Genomic DNA, 15,742 nt, shown 5'->3' with positions numbered 1-15,742 from the left:
GTGACTCCATCTTATTTAATAAATTAATTGGCAGTGTAGCCTTCTGCCAACAGAACCAGGATTAAACCAGGAATTCAAAATGCAGATAAAAATACAGACTTAAAAATATAAAAATCTCTTCATTTTTTTCCAGAACTCTATCTTTTATATCATTGGCAGCCATTATAAAAATCTTCTATGCAGAGGGTATCTGAGCCATAAATGTCTTTTCTTAGGAGCATCTTCCTCACCCTTAAATAAGTCGTCTTTGTCTACACACACACTAGGGTGTGCTGAAGGTGTGCAGTTGTGATTTAACCAATTTTACATGCTTAGATGAAACCCGCCTTTGTTCCCCTATCCTTCCCTACCATGCCATGGTTTGGTAGGATGTACCACTTAGTTCCAAAGCGGGACCCAGGTGCAGCAGCTCAAGATCGAATGTTCTGTAAGGTTTAAGACAATAATATCTCTGAATTATGCAGTAATCCAGCTCCTCCTGCAGGCCCTATGATTACCCTGAGAAATGGTACATCTGTGCTCACTTCCTCGACACTTGCCGTAATTTTGTATGTATGATAACAGGATATGATAATAGACTTATTAAGGTGGGTTACTTTCAGGATTAATGAAACCAGTTCTTAAAAATGCATCCACTTCCCGCTCTGCTTTTGCAGTGTTGCAGTGTTGCAGTGTCGTAGAGAGAAGGGGAGCATAAATGAAGCATAAATTAGCTTGGATTAATGAATAATGAATTGACTTGATTTCCCAGCATCATGTGTGACTCTCACACAAACAGGCTCAGCAGGGGGGCAGAAAGCCGCTGTTTTATATATATATATATATATCACATTAACTTATGTGTTCATGCACAATTTATAGTCAACTTTAAAAAGTAGTGTATTAAAGATTTCTTTGAAAAGAGTTCTAGAAGTTCTTATTTGATAGTTAAACCATTTATATGAGTCTGAAATGAAATTAGGCCTAATATTTATTTAGGAATAAGAAATTTTACATTTAATTGTATATATTATCCTTTTTAAAATTTAATTAGTGAGCAGAAACTAATAATTAAGTGAATTTGTTTGTCTTATATAAGTCATTTTATAAGAATGGATTGCTATTCTTATACCTGTGTCATACACTGAATCTTCTGTAAATATGAGTTCAAATATGTTCTTGTACTCTGCATTGAAATCCATCCCGTAAGTAATATACCAGTCTTTGAATGTCTTTTTAAGGTCTGCTTAAATATTATGAAATAACACATTACATATTTCAGGTCTCATTGCGCAAATAATTCCCCGTTCATTCTGGCCCCCGAAATGAAACGTAAAACCTCATTAAATCTTCAGCACCATATATCCTTCGACGGCCAGTAGTTTCGTATCGCTCATGTTGACTGCACTTACGATTCCTGAAAAAATCTTTATCAGCCCGGACGCCCCGGAAATGTGCGCCTCTCCGTAGACGTGCGCGCTGGCAAAGCCCCAGCTCCCAGGAAGCTGCGTGTTGCGTTCAGTAAGTCTTACAAAGGAGCAGATCTTGTGGTCGCACTTACTTGGGTTTCTAAGCAGCCTTCCAGCTCCATGGGTTCAGATCACCGCCAGTCACGTGTCGCTGTCAGGAAGGTATTAAGTAAACTGCCTGAGCAGAGACCCATCTGTCGCAGCCCGCAGGTGAAGGCCGGCGCTCCTCCACTGTGAGACCCCCCCTCTGCTCTCTAGCACATAAGAAACAACAGGAAATGCCCAGAAAGAAAACTGATGTGGCGGCGGATGACGGTATGATCAAAATGATCCAAAATGATCTTACAACTAGAGAATGAAGTAATGTATAGTTTTTTTGTCTTTTTTTCATGAAAGCTGCGATAATATGTACTATTTTAAAGAACATTGCGTTGCTTTTGAAGAAATTGTGATAAAAACAAAACATTTTTCCATGATTTAAGAAAATGAATGAATGCCAGTGTCTCTAATACGTCTTCGTACTTATATCAGTTTCAGTAGAAATTGATGAGGAAGAAAGTGAAGATGGTGAGTGAATCATTACTTTCTCTGTTTTGTGTTTATATTATATATCTTTTCTGTGTTTATTTATGCTTTTTACTTCTACAGTCGTGCATGTATGTGTGTTTATTTATGGTAGCTGTTTCATATATTTATATGATTCTACACCTATGGTCTATGACAGAACGCAAGGGCAGGAGAGGGAATAGGAAGCCAGCCAATGGAAGGGCAGCAAGAGGCAGAAAAGCCGTGGATGAGGAGGACGAGGATGAGGATGAGGAAGACGCTCCGAAAAGAAGAAGAGGGGGAAACAAGAAGAAGCCAACGAAAGCCCAGGATAGTGAAGATGAAAGTGAAGAAGAGGCACCAAAGAAACAAAGGGGAGGAAACAGGAAGAAAGGAGGTAAAGTACAAGACAGTGAAAGTGAGGAAGAGAAAGGAAAGAAGGGAAACAAGAAGGGAGCCAATAAGAAGGAGAAAGAGGAGCAGAACAAGGAGAAGAAAGGAGATGCCAAAGGAAAGGGAAAGAAGAATGATGATAAAGACAAGAATGCAAAAAAGAAGAAAAAAGACAGGTACGATATACCGAGGCAATACTGTACACTGCGAATTCAGGTGCAGTACACTAAGGTAATACTGTACACTGCGAATTCAGGTGCAGTACACTAAGGTAATACTGTACACTGCGAATTCAGGTGCAGTACACTAAGGTAATACTGTACACTGCGAATTCAGGTGCAGTACACTAAGGTAATACTGTACAGTGCGAATTCAGGTGCAGTAAACTAAGGTAATACTGTACACTGCGAATTCAGGTGCAGTACACTAAGGTAATACCACACACAGAGAATGTAAGTACAGTACGCTGAGATGATACCATACATACAGACTGCAGGTACAGTACACTGAGATGATACCATACATACAGACTGCAGGTACAGTACGCTGAGATGATACCATACATACAGACTGCAGGTACAGTACACTGAGATGATACCATACATACAGACTGCAGGTACATTACGCTGAGATAGTATCAGAGATACATACAGACAGTTATACACTAAGCGTATTAGCAGGTGAGCAGTGAGCCTGTCTGGTCACCTGCAGGCTTCGTCTGACAGCTCAGCTCGCGTTTCACTGTCACAAGCTGATATAGTGCCTGAGTTACAGAGGGAAGAGTATCACTAAGTCTTTTTACATTCATTAGCAGGAATAAGAAAGAATAAAATTGCTGATACTTCATGTGCACTAATGTTACAAGAGATGAAATTATCAGTACAAACTACTCAGACTTGCTCTATTTGTGGGGAGGGGGTGGTGTGGGTAATTAATATTAATTATTGAGGGATAATACCTTTTCCTTGTCACTGCTGTTTGTGTCCCTCCGTGTTCCCTCTGGTTTCGTGTCACATGGGTTGGGTTTGCTGAGCACTTGACTTTCCTAAGATTAAAGGTGAAGATGAAGCTGGTTGCAGTATGAAAGAGAACTACTCTGTCGTTAGCTCGTCAGACTCTGACTCGAACGCAGACTCAGAGTCAGACCAGTCCATGTCAGAGGGCGAGATGGCACGACTCATGGAGGAGGTCGAGGAAAAGAAAAAGCTCATCGCCAACATCAGGAACAAGCCATGGCGGATGAAGAGGAGGCTGGAACATCTCAAGTAATACATCTAAATAATATATATACACTGGTGAAACAAAATTGCTATGACCATGACCACCCCCCATTATGACCACAATATACAGTGCACACACAAACACACACACACAGACCTGTACTGTCACCTTTGTGGGGACCATCCATTCATTTCTACGAGAAAAAACAAAATCCAAAAATGACAACCTTCACCCCAACGCAGCCAGAACTTTAAGCAACCAAACAAAATACAAAATACAATTCTTTTGGCATTTTTAGTTTTTTGATTGCATTCACTGATTTTTATAAAACCGGGGTTATCCTTATGGGTACATGAAAAATGGTCCCCACAACGTCAAAATAGCAGGTTTTTATCATGTTGTGGCCCCAGTGCGCAAAGCAAGGTCCAGAAAGACATGGATGGGTGAATTAAGTGTGGAAGAAGGAGACTGGCCTGCACAGAGCCCTGACCTCAACCCCATCAAACAGCTTTGGGCTAAACTGGAGCGGAGATTGCGAGCCAGGCCTTCACGTCCAACATCAGTGCCTGACCTGACAAATGCTCTTCTGGGTGAATGAGCAGAATCTCCCACAGACACAGTCCATAAACTTGTGGAAAGCCTCCCCAGAAGAGCGGCAGCTGTTACAGCTGCAAGTGGGGGGCCAGCTCCATAATGATGCCTATGGATATAGAATGCGATGTCATAAAAGTTCCTGTAGGTGTAATTGCCATGTGTCCCAAAACCTTTTGCCCATATAGTATAGATGGATGGATGGATGGATGGTCTATTGAACAGAATCTCATTTTAGCTCTGTTTCAAAATGGTTAAGACCTTGCTGATAATATGAGCTGTGTCCCAGTTCAGCGGCGGCACCAGTTGAATGACATGGTCTGCAAAGGTGTAGGTTTTGTAGGCGGCATCCTTTGAAGGTCAAGCTGAAGACATTGTCAAATGGGACAGTCTGGCCTAAGGACAATTCCCTGTTCGTGCCACCAGCTGTTCCTGCCTGTACTCTCGCGTAACGAAGCGGCCCTTCTTTCGCCGAGCCGTGACACACCCACTTCACCTCTGCACAATGAATCTTGGGATAGGGTTTGTCGGGTGGGTACTTCTTGGAGTGGGAAGAAGAAGGATGTATTCCGAGGTGGCATTTGAAGGAGCCTTCCAAATGGGACAGCCTGCTGACACACTCCACCTTCGAATGCAGCCTTTGGAGGAAGCAGGTCCTGAACTAGCACACGGCCATGGAACGCTTGTTCTTGTCTCTCCGTTTTCAATTTTCATTACTTTTGGGTGTTTATATTTCAAATGACTTGTATAACTGAATGGATTTCAGAGATGCTCAGCAGTTTGTGGACAAGTTTGAAGGTGCCCTGGGCAAAGGGAAAGGCCGGAAGTGGTATGCCTACAAAGTGATGATGACCAAGGTGAGATGAGCCGGATCTGACTGCACGTCAGACAAAGGTTTCCACGGTTGGCAACATTAATACTGTTTCCCTTTATTCCGTAACAGAAATGGATCAAGTTTCAAAGAGATTTTGAAAATTTCAAGACAGCTTGCATACCTTGGGAGCGGAAAATAAAAGAAGTTGAGAGTAAGGAACAAGTTTCGCTCGCCGCTAATCCATGACATTCAGATACGACCTCCTGCTCAAAATAAAATGTTGATCCATGAAGGAGCATGATAAACGTTAAAGCGCCACCCAGAGGCTCTGCTGGATCTATGTTCTCCCTCCACTGTTGAACTCCTCTTTGGCAAGTTGTCCGTTAAACAGCTTAATAGAGGTTAGCTCTTGGATGATGGCACCTTTGTGCTCTATATTTTAATATTAGATAATGGTTGATTGGCTGGTGGTGTCTTTGTCTTTGAAGGTCACTTTGGATCTTCAGTAGCTTCGTACTTCATATTTCTGCGCTGGATGTATGGAATGAACTTAGTCCTCTTTGGCCTGACTTTTGGGTTAGTCGTGATCCCTGAGGTAAGAAGGCTCACTAGTTATATTTCCGTCTCTGAAATTATAATTCGTCCTTATAGTTTATCGTTATACTATAAATACATAATATCTTACTTATTTTTTTTGTTTAATTAAAAAACATAGAGGGACTGTTGTATGTCTGTGTCCTCATAGTGGGTGTTTGTCACTTTATGGTTGGTGTTTGTCTGTGTCTTCATGGCTGATGTGCATGTGTGTGTTCATGGCTGGTCTACATGTGTATTTTCACAGCTCTTGATGGGTTTGCCATATGGAACAATTCCCAGGAAGACCGTCCCGAGAGCGGAGCAGGATTCCGCTATGGATTACTCAGTGCTCATGGACTTCAATGTAGGTGATCATTTTTGGGAGTGAAACTGTCATTCTCTTGACTCTGCATGTTCATTTGTACGGTACAAGGTGCATTGGCTGCATTTTCCAGAGAACTATGAAATATGCAATAAAGTAAAAAAAAAGTTAATAAACAAAATATACTACAAAACATTCAGCTTCTGATGAATAAATCACTTTCACTTTGTGATTTTTTAGTGGATCATAAAATAAATTGTGTATTCTAACAGGACCCTGGCATAGCACAACACCAGCTAGATACAAATAGCTTTCTCCTGATCAGTTACAGAACCTTCCAGTTTACACAAACTGCTCTGGAAATCTTTTGAAAAAATTCATCAAAATTCTCCTTTTTAACTAGACTTATTAATTGCATGGATTATGGTACATCCCCTTTGAATATGAACCATTTCGATATTTTTGTTAATTTTTAGTACACTAAAAATTGAATTAAAATGAATTATCTTCATATGCAGGGTTACTGTAAGTACTCTGTACTCTTCTACGGCTACTATAACAACCAGAGAACCATCGGCTTTTTGAAGTTCAGGCTGCCCTTGTCGTACCTCATGGTTGGATTGGGCACCTTTGGCTACAGTCTTATGGTTGTCATACGAACGTAAGTTTTAATCTTTACAGGGTTTGTGTTCTGATTACCTAATGCTTCTTACTTCCATAAAACGTACCATGTGATCTGACTTAAGCCAACTCTAATGCACCATGTTCATTAATACCTCTGGTTGTTATCATTGTCCTCTATGCTGTTGTTGCTATATCAGAAGTTAGTGAATCTATATTAATCGCTAAGAAAGCTGTCATTGTCAGTCACTTCATACAGTATCTCTGATTCCTCAGGGTATGGAAGATTTAATGGACATTAACCAGTGAAATGATTTCTGTTGTCTTCTGTTAACAAGAAGAAGGGCAGTTTCAGTTTGTGCCCCCTGACATTGGTGTTTTACAGGATGGCCAGAAATGCAGATGTAGGGGGTGGAGACGGAGAAGATGGAGAATTCACCTTTGCCTGGAAAATGTTCACCAGCTGGGATTACCTCATTGGCAATTCGGAGACGGCAGACAATAAGTACGCCTCCATCACCACTAGTTTCAAGGTAAACATGACAATGCATGACGGACACAGTGATTACAGGCCACTGCAGACCAAGTCTGTATTTTTCGTCCGAAATTGTTGCACCTTTAAAAATAAATATGACGTCGCGTTGCATCTGTCATGACCACAGACCAACACTGAAATATTTGCGATTACAGAATAATAAAAGGCATCAGACTCAGTGTGCAAGGTTTCTCTGCATCACATTTTTCTTTTTTTTATAAGATGATTTAAAAAACTCAAATGGCAAATTTTGGTCTACCTGCCTTCTCTTCCCTGGAACATGCCCACTGTAGTGTTTCCCAGTCTGGTGCTCAGGGACCCACAATCGGCCCATGTTTTTGCTCCCTCCAAACTCCCTACCAGACAGTCTACATTTTTGCTCCCTCCCAACTGGGAGGGAGCAAAAACATGGACTGTCTGTGGCTCACCAAAGACCGGATTGGGAAACACTGCCATATTGTATAAGCAGTTTAGTATATTAATGGATTTATATTTTGCATGCTTGTTCTCAGCGACAACCCACTGGTATTAAATCATGAGCAGAAATCAAGATTGAAATGTATGATTTATGGGAGTGTGAACAGTAAAAAGGGGTAAGAGTGTGGTCATGTCAGGATTAATCTTAATCAAAAATGTCTGAACTTGACAGGAGTCCATTGTAGATGAGCAGGAGAACCAGAAGGATGAGAACATCCACCTAAGGAGGTTTTTGCGTGTTTTGGCGAATGTGATGATCATCTGCAGCTTGGGTGGAAGTGGGTATCTCATCTACTTTGTGGTGAAGAGGTCCCAAGATTTTGCCACCAGGGATGACTTGAGCTGGTATGAGAAGAACGAGGTATAAACGACTAACCTTCTACCCATGGTACATATTGCATGTAGCTTTGCAGAAAATGTGTTTATGTCTGCCTGTGCACAGTGTTTGTGTGTGTTTGCATGAACCTAACTATTTCACTATGTCCCCATCAGCTGGCTGAATGTATCTCAGTCGTACAGCTGCTTATCCAGTGTGGCACAAGAAGGACGGAACTATTTAGCCAATGTGATGAAGCTTTCCAGTTTTAAAGTAGTTTGTAAAACATGAAGTAGCTCAATGTGTCACCACTGACATGGATCATCTGGTCATCCTATGTTAAGTGCATATGTTAGAAGCCATTCAGAAGCAGACTTTTCCAGGTGCAGATAGTGATGTCATTACCAGGCCCAACAGAAGCATGGATGTGTCTTCCAGGTGGAGATAGTGATGTCTCTGCTGGGCCTGGTGTGCCCGCCCCTCTTTGAGACAATCGCCGAGTTGGAGGACTATCATCCCCGCATCGCCCTCAAATGGCAGTTGGGTCGCATCTTTGCGCTCTTTCTGGGAAACCTCTACACCTTCCTGTTTGCCTTGTTTGATGAAGTCAATGCAAAGGTTGGCTATTTTCTATCACACGGGAACATTTGTACAAGTTGGGTACAGTGTTACATTTATAAGGTGATGAGGTTATTAGATGATTACTAGAGCCATGCCAACTGCCTCTGTCCTTGGGTGCTATGTATCCTAGATAAGTTCCATGCTGGGCTCTTGGGAAAACAGGATCATCATCCTCATCCTCATCATGACCCCGATATGCACTTATAGAAGATGGCTGGATGTCTAAACATTTTGCTTCCTGTCTGACAGCTGGAAGAGGAGGACTCCATTAAAAATGCCACCATCTGGGCAATGAAGGAGTACTACGCTAATTTCACAGCCTACAACAACGACAGCAGTGCAACCCCTCCCCCCATGAACCCTGCTGATATCATCCGAGGGCCTTGCTGGGAGACCACTGTGGGCATTGTAAGCTGCTCCCCACTGAATCCACAATAATCTGCATGATTGACTGCCCTAGGAAACCACTGTAATAGGCAGAATGTCTGAAAAATTCAGAAAAAGGCAACTTAGTTGGAAATCTGCCAATCTTTGGTATACTGGGGAAAATGATCAATTCAATTCACATTTATCAATTCACACTGCTTGCAGTCATTAGAGTTTTAGAAATGTACTGTGGTATATATGTTTCCATTAAATGCAAATATGTGTTATAGTAGGGAAACACAACTCTAAACACTTGAAAATCCAGCTGTTTTTTTCAGGAATTTGTTAAACTCACTGTTTCGGACATCCAAGTGACGTATCTCACCATCCTGATTGGTGACTTCCTGCGTGCTGTGATTGTGAGATTCCTGAACTACTGCTGGTGTTGGGACCTGGAGGCAGGCTTTGTGAGTATGAAGATCAAGGCTGTCATCTGCAGGAAGTAGCTGGAGTTTTGGTGATTGATTTTATTAGTACTGAAGGATGCAAAACCTAATGAGGTACCCCATTGATGTGGAGCGTTAATAACATTATACGCTTTAGAAAATCTTTTATTTCCTTGCATATGCCAAACTAGTAATACAGCTTCTGTATTTTAAAAGTCAAGATAATTCAGGTTGTGTTAGACAAACCTTTTCTAAGAAAATCCTTAATGGCCCTATTCGAGAAGCAGGCAGACTGAAACTCAAAGTCATGGACAAACACAATAATTCACAGATTAGCTAATCTGAAGGAACATCAAAAACTGCAGGGAAGAGGCGAAGAATCAGAATTAAGAGTTAGAACAGAGTCTAGTGTGGACGGCTGTGCTTTGACTCGAGATCTCAGGAAGGCAAATATTGAGCACAGTTACTAGTTTTCCTTGGACTTTCCAGGAGATTTGTGGTATTTTCAGGTTGATTCATGTATTAAGTCTTGTGTAGTTTGATTAGAAGCCAGGGGTCTGTTATAAAATAATGTAACATGTGATCACCTCTGCATCTCTAGCCCTCCTACGCGGAGTTTGACATCAGCGGCAATGTGCTCGGTCTGGTCTTCAACCAGGGCATGATTTGGTAAGAATGTGGACAGAACCAGGTGCTTCACTTTCATGTCATGTACTTGCTAAAATAAGCATCATATTTTCCATCCAATTACACTCCAGTTTTCTGTAATTGAAGTTCAAGCTCATGATTTGGGAAGGAAGCTTTTATACACGCCTGCTATACTGGCAGTATGTCCCAAAGCATTAGCAAAGTCATTGCCAGCATGTGACATACTTCTTTCAGTGTGGAGAGTGGGCCCCTCCCTTAGACGCGACCCTTTCTGTGCAGGATGGGCGCCTTCTACGCCCCTGGGCTGGTGGGCATTAATGTTCTTCGCCTGCTCACCTCCATGTATTACCAATGCTGGGCCGTCATGAGCTGTAATGTCCCACATGAGAGGGTCTTCAAGGCCTCGAAGTCCAACAACTTCTACATGGGACTGCTCTTACTCATCCTCTTCCTCAGCCTCCTTCCCGTGGTGTACACCATCATGAGTCTGCCCCCATCCTTTGACTGTGGTCCTTTCAGGTAATCACTCACCCTCTCACGTGCCGTCAGCTGACTCAGACATCCCATAATTGCATTCCGACTGTTTTCATACAGCGGAAAGTCAAAGATGTTTGCTGTTATTTCGGAGACCATTGATCTGGACCTTCCAGCATTTATGGGAACCCTGTTCAGCTATGCAGCCAATCCTGGACTAATCATCCCAGCAGTATTACTGATGGTGTGAGTACGGAACACACTGATGTACTGAGGGTGTTAGGGTACAGATTTAGTACTGAACACATAGTTACACTGCTGGACTGGTGAGTACAGAACAGACTCTACCCTGGTATTCTCTGTCTTACCTCACAGCCTGGCTATTTACTACCTGAACTCTGTCTCGGAGGCATACAAAAACTCCAACAACGAACTGAAGAAGAAGATGCAGATGGTGAGCCTGAGTGTTTGCAGTGTAATGCACTGCAATAAGCATAAAAAACAAATGGAATGCATTTCTCTGCTTTTGTGTATAGAGTCGCTCCTTCATATCCACGGGGGATTGAAGGACCCACAAAAATCTGCAAATGCTCAAGTGCCTTATATAAAATCCATCCATCCATCCATTTATCAAACCGCTCATCCTACTGGGTCCCGGAGGTGTGATGCAACAGTACTAATCACTGCACCAGCATGCCGCCCCCCTTATATAAAATGGTGTAGTATTTTCATATGACCTACGCACATCCTGCATACTTTAAGGGTGTACTCACACTTGGCCCAGTAGACATGTACTGTGCCCAAGGACGATTGTCCCCCCCCCTCCCCACTCCCCTGTTGGTCCGCACTCACACTGCATTTAACGTTCCAGGCCTCAGCGCGCTTTTGTCATCATTCTGTGAACAAGACAGGAAGAAAAGGACAATGTCACACAGCACAATGAAGTTCATGATTAATGTCCTTATTTTGCGGCTCACTTGGAGTCATTTTGCCTGAGACGGCACACGGCCTTTTTATAGATTTATCGAGAACACAAGGCAGTGATTTTCATTTAATTGTGCTGCGCGTATAAGAAGACAGTGCTGTATTTTACCAAATATCACTGCATTTTTGTGGGTTGCATACAGTTGTTCCTGGTCCTCTAATCAGAGTAAATTTCCAGCAAACACTGCACCTCTGTCACGGACAAAAGTATGGAAGCCCATTTCTGCCATTTGGAGTATAAAAAAAAGCACTCATTTATCTCAGAACTCCGACTTATTAAGTCAAAAGTCTGACTTTCTATCTGAAAATTCTGACTTAAGTAGAAATTCAGACTTTTTTTAGCCAATCAGGCAGCATCAAATCCTCGGCAGGACGCTTCTTATCCCAAACACATATTATTCCCATAATGTCATCTTCTGAGAGTCTGGATTTCATGTTATCTCCCGTGGACATGGAGGGCCGACTGTAGTCTATGTGTATTGCTTGCCTTAATATATTACCACACTATTTTTACTTCCACTATAAATGTATATACAATCTGTGTTTGAGTAAATCTGCTGTTTTTCATTTATTTCAATTCTTCACCCTAGCAAAGAGACGAGGAGAAAAATCGCAGAAATAACACAAATAGCACTAATCAAGTGATGAAAGATCTAGAAGACCTGCTTCCCAACCGCTCTCTGGCGCCCAAACCACCTGCAGAGAGCAATGCAGGTGAGCTGCAGTTAGAGGGAAATGGACGTTTATAAACCAGACGTGAGCTTTTTGCGTGAACGTTGTGATTTCACCATTGTTGCTGTGTAGCGTTAGAGCTAATCTGCGATGCCACAAGCCCCCCTGTCTGATGTAAGCCTGTCATTATCACACACTGCTTTCAGCTAATGCTTGGTACTATAGCAGACTGATCATAACTGAAGCTGCAGTGACCCTTCATTCCTTTGATATCCTAGACAATGATCAGAGTGGAAAACCTGCCAAGGTAACAGGAAAGCCTGGGACAGCAGCCACTGGTGTCAACCTTCAGAAGGATGTTTCCCTGGCGAGTCCCAACCCCCGCATTGCAGTTACACGCCCCCCAGGACCCCGGGGACCAGGACCCCTACCTGGGGCAGAAGCTAACCGGAGCCGTGGGCGAACACAGGCCTCCAGGAACTAAGTGCACAGTGACCACATCTGTGGCCACCTCTAAGGGCCTCCATGATTCCACTGCCCCCTGGGCTGTATGTGCAGAACTGGAATGTGATGGATGCAGCACCTCATTCTAAACGGAGCCTGAACCGCTGGAGCATCCACTCAGCCAGCAGTGTCCAGCTAGAAGGCGGCAGCTTTGTCCCTAAATCTGACCTCGCTCTTCTCTCACATTATGGCCCAGAATATTTACCGAGCTGCCATTTACTAAACGCAGAGTGACATTTTACATTCTCTGGGATTTTTCTCCTGTTTAGATTTTTCTTCAGCACTTTGCAAGAATCCATCCATCCATCCAACCATCCATCATCTAATCATTTATCTAGGACAGGGTAATGGTAGTACAACATAGTTTGATGAATTTATTTATTTTACCAGAAAGGTGCTTATAATGCAGTCATGCTCCACATGACTGGACCTCAGATACGACGGTTGTCCCATAGGATGAATTGAGCTGAAAATCTCCCAGTGATGTTATAGTGCAAAGCCTCCTCACGTGTTTCTGGTGATGCTGGTGTAAACAAACCTACTGCACTGCCAGTCGTGTAAAAGTATAGTTCATACAATTATGTACAGTACATAATACTTGAAAATGATAATAAACATGTTACTGGTGGATGTATTAGTAATATTGTACTTTTAATCATTATTTTAGAGTGCACTCATTCCATTCATAAAAAGGTTGCCTTAGTCTGGGTGTACAGTAGGCTATACCATCTAGGTTTGTGTAAGTGCACTGAATGACGTTTGCACAATGACAAAATCCTTTAACAATGTGTTTCTCAGAATGTTTCCCTGTTAAGCGATGCATGACTGTATCCTCAAAGTCCGAGATTAGTTTTTAAATTATGATTAAGCTTCAGTTTAGTTTCCAAGAACTAACAACATAGTGTCACACACGATTGGTAAGTGGTTTGGGTATAACCCTAAACTGAACTGAAACCATTAAACTATATTCAGTTTACGTTTTGAACAAAGTGCTTTGGTAACCATTGAATAAATTGTTCATTATAAAATTAATGTCTTTATTGTATTGTCAGCCTGAAACAATGTTTAAGCTAAAAATTAACATTTTAATTCGAAATTATGGTAACACTTTACTTAAAACTTAAAATGCTATATAAAACTCTCATCTATAATGCACTGTATAATACCTTCATAATGCATTATAATGTCAGTATAAGAATTATAGATGCTTTGCACTGCATTATAAAGGTATGTGCAGTGCATTAAGCAATATCACTGTCTCATTTTTACATGCACTATTGCACATCCGCTTGTCTCCTTATTCTCTGTGTATTTGTACACTGGCACTGGATTGGGTACAGGGATAATGGGCTGAATCGGCTTCTCAGCAGATTTGACTTCCAGTGACTGGCACCCACTCCGCTAGTATGGCCAGCTCCAGTGTCTGTGCCAGTGGGGCTGTCAGTGCCACTGCCTTATAATATGGATGCTGAAGGCCTTCACAATGGCCACAGCAAGATTACAGCAGTAGTAACTTTTTCTGACTAAGCCTCCTAGAGCAGATATGGTTGTTTTTCTGACTGCTGCCATCTACTGGTTTTACGTTGTAATGCCACTATTGGATATTTAGGCTATTTGGGATATTTAACTCCCTCAGGAATTAATGATGTTAACCTACTGATATTTGCCTGCAGAGCAGCTTCAGTCCTACTTGGAATGCTGTCATACATGTGCTGAGCTGTATTTAGATGGATGCTGGACCATTCTTCAAGAAGAAAAGCATCCAGTTCTTTGAAGGATGAAGGATATAACAACTGAATTGAAATTTGGTTCTTTGAAATGGTTCAGTGATGATGTCAGATCATTTCGGACATTTCTTCAATTGATATTAATTGAGTAATTGCACATTATGTGTCATTTCAGATGTACATATAGTTTTTTTTAAAAGAGAGGGTGGTGCAGTGGTGCAGTGGTTATCACTGTTGCCTCACGCTTCTGTGATCGTGTGCAGTTTGCATGTTCTCCCCATGTCATCGTGCGCTTTTCTCCAGAAAAAATTCTCTGAATTTTTCACTTTTGACTCCAGTGAAACTGAAGAGGTTAATGAATTATAATGTATAGCCTTTATGGAATTACATTTTTTACATTTCAAGTTCATCTTCATCTTTTGTTTGAGGGATGAATTGGAAGATAACTCTAAAATATTGTAAGAAGTTGGCATGGATGAAAAACAGAAAGACAGACAGAAAGACAACAAACGGACCGACAGACAACATGCGTCTGCGCATTTGATTGTTACTCCTCCAACACGGCAAACCTGCGGCTGACAAGCAAGGTACTTCAACCAAAAAAATGTGGCTCTTTTATCAGCGATCAGGTTTTCCTCAGGTTTCACCGGCTTAAAAAATTTATTTCGTTTCTAAAGTTACAATTTTCAGCAGCTTCTTTAATTGCACATTCAAAATTGAAACACCAGTGAACAAAAACCCACGTCCTGAGAAACCTTCCATCTTTTACTGATCATTCTCTTGCTTTCACATCTGAAGTGCTGCTTTAATTCCTTCTACAGCAGGAAAACGAAAGCATGTACGGTCTTGAGCCGCGGCTGGCAAACGGCATCCCGCAGAGGCAAAGGTAACAAGATCACCCACCTTTATAGTTAATGAGTCACACACACCTTGCAGTGATAGTGGAGCTGTTTAGTGCTGTTTTCTTAGGGTGACCCTCACCCTCACAGGCTCATGCTTTCTTAATCAATCCTTCTCTTTTCTCTGTCTTTGCTTTGCCTGTGACCTTGTGTGTTTCTGCAGGGTCCCTCACAATTCAATGGAATGTTGCTGGTTGTGAAATGACTGTGTGTGTGTGTGTGTGTGTGTGTGTGTGTGTGTGTGTTCTGGGGGGGGTCTGAGATCCTTTGCCTAAAGTTTATAGTGTTCTGCTTTCTTCTCCTCCCCTCTCCTCTCTCTCCTCCCCTCTCCTCTCCTCTTTTCTCTTCCCCTCTCCTCTCTATCCTCCCCCTCCTCTCTTCTCCTTCCCTCTCCTCTCTCTTCTCCCCTCTCATGCCCTCTACTCTCCTCTCCTCTCCTCATCTTGCTCCTCCCCTTGCTCTCCTCTTGTCTCTCTCCTCAGTTCTCCCTCTAGTAACAGAACAGGAAACCTATGATATACTGTAATATACTATAAAATTA

At 42.1% G+C, this 15,742-nt stretch overlaps 1 protein-coding gene across 1 annotated transcript; it reads left to right on the top strand.

Annotated features, from left to right (window-relative positions):
• The first annotated feature begins 1,582 nt into the window (after nucleotides 1-1,582).
• Nucleotides 1,583-13,457, top strand: tmc2a (transmembrane channel-like 2a). The gene is made up of 20 exons (XM_049019977.1): nucleotides 1,583-1,763; nucleotides 1,980-2,015; nucleotides 2,173-2,563; nucleotides 3,494-3,652; nucleotides 4,966-5,056; nucleotides 5,143-5,224; nucleotides 5,502-5,608; nucleotides 5,855-5,953; nucleotides 6,430-6,572; nucleotides 6,918-7,065; nucleotides 7,717-7,905; nucleotides 8,299-8,478; nucleotides 8,731-8,889; nucleotides 9,186-9,314; nucleotides 9,895-9,962; nucleotides 10,221-10,460; nucleotides 10,536-10,661; nucleotides 10,791-10,869; nucleotides 11,990-12,113; nucleotides 12,350-13,457. Exons 1-20 carry the CDS (start codon nucleotides 1,727-1,729, stop codon nucleotides 12,553-12,555), a joined length of 2,793 nt encoding a protein of 930 aa, XP_048875934.1. The 5' UTR covers nucleotides 1,583-1,726; the 3' UTR covers nucleotides 12,556-13,457.
• Nucleotides 13,458-15,742: the final 2,285 nt, after the last annotated feature.

Source organism: Brienomyrus brachyistius, chromosome 7, assembly GCF_023856365.1.
Source record: "Brienomyrus brachyistius isolate T26 chromosome 7, BBRACH_0.4, whole genome shotgun sequence".
Taxonomy (NCBI): domain Eukaryota; kingdom Metazoa; phylum Chordata; class Actinopteri; order Osteoglossiformes; family Mormyridae; genus Brienomyrus; species Brienomyrus brachyistius.
The sequence above is the reverse complement of the archived record's forward strand: the minus strand, read 5'-3'. Positions and strand labels throughout refer to the sequence as shown.

Coding starts and splice junctions, on each gene's coding strand:
- tmc2a (XM_049019977.1), top strand. CDS start 1,727: ATGCCCAGAAAGAAAACTGATGTGGCGGCGGATGACG. Junction 1,764..1,979: donor TGATGTGGCGGCGGATGACG/GTATGATCAAAA, acceptor TACTTATATCAG/TTTCAGTAGAAATTGATGAG. Junction 10,662..10,790: donor CCAGCAGTATTACTGATGGT/GTGAGTACGGAA, acceptor CTTACCTCACAG/CCTGGCTATTTACTACCTGA.